The sequence below is a fragment of the Cupressus sempervirens genome, chromosome 7, assembly GCF_028749045.1.
Source record: "Cupressus sempervirens isolate cs-2001-9-10 chromosome 7, ASM2874904v1, whole genome shotgun sequence".
Taxonomy (NCBI): domain Eukaryota; kingdom Viridiplantae; phylum Streptophyta; class Pinopsida; order Cupressales; family Cupressaceae; genus Cupressus; species Cupressus sempervirens.
This window is the reverse complement of record NC_143124.1, coordinates 158,032,706-158,038,192: the sequence shown is the minus strand read 5'-3', so window position 1 is coordinate 158,038,192 and position 5,487 is coordinate 158,032,706. Positions and strand designations below refer to the sequence as shown.

The 5,487-nt window shown below is 37.3% G+C and overlaps 1 protein-coding gene across 1 annotated transcript; it reads right to left on the bottom strand.

The window, feature by feature from the left end:
• Nucleotides 1–1,537: 1,537 nt before the first annotated feature.
• LOC149545991 (disease resistance protein RPV1-like) lies at nucleotides 1,538–5,073 on the bottom strand. Its single transcript, XM_089790927.1, has 5 exons — nucleotides 4,344–5,073; nucleotides 3,179–4,226; nucleotides 2,956–3,024; nucleotides 2,580–2,762; nucleotides 1,538–2,478 (listed from the first exon to the last, which is right to left on the bottom strand). The coding sequence occupies exons 1-5, from the start codon at nucleotides 4,829–4,831 to the stop codon at nucleotides 1,759–1,761; spliced, it is 2,508 nt and encodes an 835-aa protein (XP_089647053.1). The 5' UTR covers nucleotides 4,832–5,073; the 3' UTR covers nucleotides 1,538–1,758.
• Between the last annotated feature and the right edge of the window lie 414 nt (nucleotides 5,074–5,487).

The window sequence follows — 5,487 nt, the reverse complement described above, 5'->3', positions numbered from 1 at the left end:
TTTAAGTACCTAAAAATACCTATTTAAACTATTAGCCTTATAAAAAAAATACATATGATTGTTCCTTATGTTCTTATCCTCCCATCAACTAAATCTTCAATGGAAGCCCTAATTTTCTATTGGAACCTAGCATAATCAATTCCTCCTTAGTCTATTTTATATTAGAGCTTTCTTGGGTAGTTGTTTGCCTCATAGAGATATATCTATTGTCTACATTTTAGAAAGATAAAATTCTCTAAGCATCTTTTTAGCTAACATTAAATTCTTTTTGTGTAATAAATCTATGAATTATTCTAATGTGATTATACATATTCATGGGCAAGGAAATAAAATTGTACTTAAAGTTATTCAACTATTATAGTCGTTATAAGACTACTCAAAAAATGCCTCGTGTGCTATTCCTAGATTTCCATTGAATTCTCCCCTCCTCTACAGTTTTGGTGTAGGTGTACCTAGCCTATGAATTGTGATAATAGAGCCCAATAGTCATCATGACTCTTTTATCTTTAATTTCTATAAAGATTATTTCTTATAGCAAATGGAACTATCCATCCAAAATACCCAACATATGTTGTTGTCAACAAATCAGGTCTTCTAGTTGGCCTAACTCGAACAAGTTTCCCATCTAGAATTAGCCATCTCTCTCATTTGTGCTCAACAAACTCTTGCTAATTGTCTTGGGAAAAGAGGAAGTTCACTCATTAGTTGGGATGAAATTGATAATTTGCTGACAATAAATTATTATCTCAATTCCCCTGCACATCACACCATGTTTTCATCTACTCTTATTCCAAAAACTTCTTTCAAGTATCTTAGCCCTAAAAGTCTGGTAAACATGCAAGTTTTTAACAATCTGCCAGGTTCAGGGGTCGCCGATTTGTCATGTTCACAAGAGAACCAGGCAAATCTGTCCAATTACAGCTTCCTATTTCCAAGACTTCTAAGTTAACCTATTTTCATTCTTTAGCCCTTCCAAACTAGTGCCCAAAATTAGGCTGCTAAGAAACTCCTGAAATGCGCTTTCAGCAGGCAAAACTCAAAGATTTCTACAATCCATAAAATTCAATTGCCCGGTACCCCTGAAATCCCCCCCAAAATATTGTGTTGAGAACAAGTCTCTCGCAACATTGGAAATTTATTATATAAGTAGTAGCTAAGATTCAACAATTGCTCAAAAGAGTGAGGCAATTCCTTTTATCCGTCGCAAGAGGCAAGGCTCTTTGATTGTCTAAATGTTCTACACCACCAGAAGTAAGATGTTACAAGGATTTTAATTCGTAAAATTCCTCAGGTAGAGAATTCAACTAACTGGTGTTTGGCCAATTAACAGTGAAAATATATGATGCTTCAGCGTTCAGGTGTCTTGTTGATTTTGGAAACTCCCCAGTGCTGCAAGAATATTCATCCATTCCAAAAGCAAATAGGGGCATTTTGCCAGAAACACTGAAAGAGGTTCAGTGAGACGTCCATCTAGAATTAAATTGAAAAGCAAACAACGCATTGCAAGGACACAAGATGACTGTTTATACACCAGTAATTTTGAAATATAGAACTGTCATTAAATTAGTATAAATAATCACAAAATTTGATGGAATTGAAAATTACACCCATATGGAAAGATATAAATTACAAATTAGCCTCAGCCTCAGTCGGCCTCCTTGTCTCTTAGATTTAGCTATTAAGACTTGGTTACAAATTTGTACTAGAAAGGCAATGTAATTACAAGCAATGTGAATATCAATTTAATTTTCGTGCACATTAAAGGTTTTCTTTAATTCTTTTGTCAAGAGCATCTTTTAGAGGCTGTGGCGCAATTATACACAGATCTTCCCTTAGGCCTAAGGAATCTGGTAAACACCTAAGTTTTTGACAGTCTTTCACGTTCAGGGTTCGCAGACTTGTCATGTTCCCGAGAGAGATCGGCAAGTCTGTCAAATTACTGCTTCCTATTTCCAAAACATTCAAGTTAACCAATCTCCCTATTTCATTCGGCAGTGTTTCCAAACTTGTGCCAACCAAATTTAGGCTCCTTAGAAACTCCTGACATGGAACTTCTGCAGGCAACACTATAAGATTTCTACAATCCATAAAATTCAAGTGCTCGAGATCCCTGATTTCTCCCAAAAAATGTGGTGAGATCAGGAGTCTCTCGCAACCTTGGAAACTTAAGTAGCTTAGGTTCACCAATTGCTCAAAGGAGTAAGGTAATTCCTTTAATTTGTCACAGAAGGCAAGATCTAAATGCCTCAAGACTCCCAGATTACCTAAATGCCTAGGGAGTGATGTTAGTGTTCTACACCACCTGAGAGTAAGATGTTCTAAGGCTGTTAACTCGCAGAGTTCTTCAGGCAGAGTCTTCAAGCTCGTGTTCGGCCAGCCATCAATAACTATTTTCTTAAGATGCTTCAGCTTTCCTATTGATTCGGGAAACTCCCCAATGCCACCTATAATGTTCAGCTCCTCCAAAAGCTCAGGTAGCTGCACTTTGGCAAAGACAATGAAAAAGATCGGCTAAGATGCCACTTTAACATTAGATTAAGAAGAAAATAGGCTATTGCATGGAAAGATGAAAACAATACCTTTGCATCATGAAGCCATAACTTGTTAAAGAACACATTTCTAAAATGTAAAATTCTTAAATTTTCCAGTAAAATCCCAGAAGGAACGCTGGACTCCGGACAATCGTACCACAGAAGCCATTTTAAGAATTTTGTTTGATCACTCTTTTCAGACATTATGTAATCGCCTCTAGTTTTAAGAGCCTGTAAAACACAGATCCACCAAATTTTCGTGAGAGGAGCATTGCAACGATATTTTAATAGCAGAGTGAACCGTCTAACCAAACCTCTCAAAATATCTACGCGATTCAAATAGTAACCCAAAAGTCCCAGTTTACAACAGACAGAAAACACTACCTATCTGTGAACATATTGTGCAAAGAGAATTGAAACATACCACTGGTTTTTTCTCGTTGTCCCTGATCCATATTTGAACTAGTGCATCAAATTGATCATCTGGGTAATCCTGCACAATCGATAGAGGCGATTTAGAATGAAGAGAGTAATGTAAAATTGGATAGATGATGGCAAGGATTAAGTAAAACTTCTTGAAACTATTCAGCTCGGCGAAAGCAAAGACAATTTACAAATCTTGAGCACTGAAAAAATCTGACGCTCACCATCACAGGTTTATTTTCCGCAGAAGATATACGGCAAGGGCTCTTTTCAAGTGCAATTTTTCTACCCAGGTCACGAAGTTGAATGTGCATTTTTATGCGGCTGAAATTTTCAAGCTCAACAAGGGACATATCTACAAGGGTTTCCAGACCGCGCTTGCCATCACATCCTGACTGCTCCCAAATAGAGAGAGTCAAATCTTTGTCTTTGCCCTCATAAAAACAAGCTACATCTAAAAATATATTCTGTAATTCTGGGTCTAATGCATCATAGCTTAATTGCAGCCTGTCCTGAACTTCTTTGGTCACCATTTTCGAGATCTTTTGTGATTGAGACACCCAGAAATCCATTTTCTTGCCACGAAGAAGACCACCTAGAACCTTGAGTGTCAATGGTAGCCCCTCACAATGATCTACAAACTTACTAACTAGATCTTCGTAGCCCGGCAGTGGAAAGGATGCGTTGAAAGCATGCCAAGTAAAAAGCTGTTCTGCATGAGGTCGATTCATGGGCTTCATCTCATAGATTATGACAGATTTGTCATAATGTTTAAGAATGCCCTTATCCCTTGTTGTGATAATGATGAAGCTGCCTTGTCCAAGCCTATCCTTTGCCGCCATGAGAGCTTCCAGTTGGTACCTATGATCGATGTCATCCAAAACAATGAGCACGCGTCTTGATTTCAGATTTATATTGTCAATTGTAAAACCTTCCGCATCACCCAGTAGGTCCTCCACAAGTTTCTTCTGAAATTTAGGCAAATCATTTTTGGATACATTTCGCACTTCAGAAATAAAACTGGAGCGATCAAAGGAAGGGCTTTTTATTCTATACAACTCTTTCGCCAGTGTTGTTTTACCACATCCACCCATACCCACAATCCCAGCTATTTTTATACTCTCCTGGCTTTCTGGAGGTTGGGATGTCTCCTTTTCGAAATCTTTAATAGTTTCATCCAGACCAACTGCATATGTGCCTTCCTCTATTAGCTCTTTATTCATCTCTCGCAATACCCTCCTCACGATTTCCTCAGTCACCCTCCCCTCATCGCTACATATTTACAGAGAAAAGGAATAGCGCAAAAGTGAAAAAAAATACAAAAACTTCTGTGACAAAATGAAATCTGCAGTATTTTTTTGATAGAAATAATGTCCATTTGATACTTACTCATAATTACTAAAAATATAACCCGCCATTAATGAAGCTGAGTGAAGTGCGTTTTTCCACTCGTTAAGCTTCTCGAAACTGTAATAACCCTTCTTTTCATACTTTGTGAATGCATCTGCATAGATTCCTTTCCCCTGACCAGCATATCTGATATCAAAGGGTTCGAGATGATAGAAAATGGGAATGATTGGATTTTTAGTTTTGAGCATGAAGGATAGTTCACTCAAACACCATGGTGATTGGGCGTATGTGGGAGAAAAAATGGCGATACAGACGAGCGCATTACAGATTGCTGCTTCTATTTCGCAAGCAAAGTTATCGCCTCTTTGCAGATTCTCCGCATCTAGAAAAACCGACACTCCTTGTTTACTCAGAGCTGAGTAGATGTTTGCGGCAACAGTGTGTTTGACGTCAACTCCTCGATGGTTAATAAATACATCGTATAGTGGTCTGGTTGTATCTGGTTCGCTAGAAGAAGCTAATGCCATGAAATGAAATGGGATTGAACATAACGCAGAAACAGAGAAATAATGAATGATAAACAAACGAATGCAGTTGTTGACAAGCCAAAGCTGCGAAGTATGTAAAACAGGGTATCGCCTCTCAAATATTTCTGATGCCCAATTGACTTTATTGATTGTTAATGTATACTCAATTACATTTTCCTAACATAGGCACCTATTGTAGCGCCAATGGTAGGGTCTAATGATGAAGTGGGCAGCAAACGGATAGAATGTTATCGTATAAAGGGCTCCTTTTTGCGTATTTGGTTGTTGGAATATAATTTGAGAATTGGAATTCGGAATTTAGGATTTAGGATTCTAAAATTTGAAATCAAGAATATGGTTCTTGGAATTTAATTTGGAATTGTTTGCTTTGTCAAGAGTTTATAATGAGAATAACATTTTCTCTGTTTAGTTGCACATGGAATTGAAATATCAACTAGAATAAGCATATTGACATAACCAAGAAGATTGTTCTTGCTTTGGATTTTCCATCTAATTGTGCATTCTTGTTTGAAAGGCTATGGAGCAAATCTTTTGTTATTGATTGACCTAAATCATTATGTATAGCGGATTATAGGGAGATCACTGGCAAGAATTCTACTAATAATAAGTGTTAGTAAAAATATTTGTCTTCTATC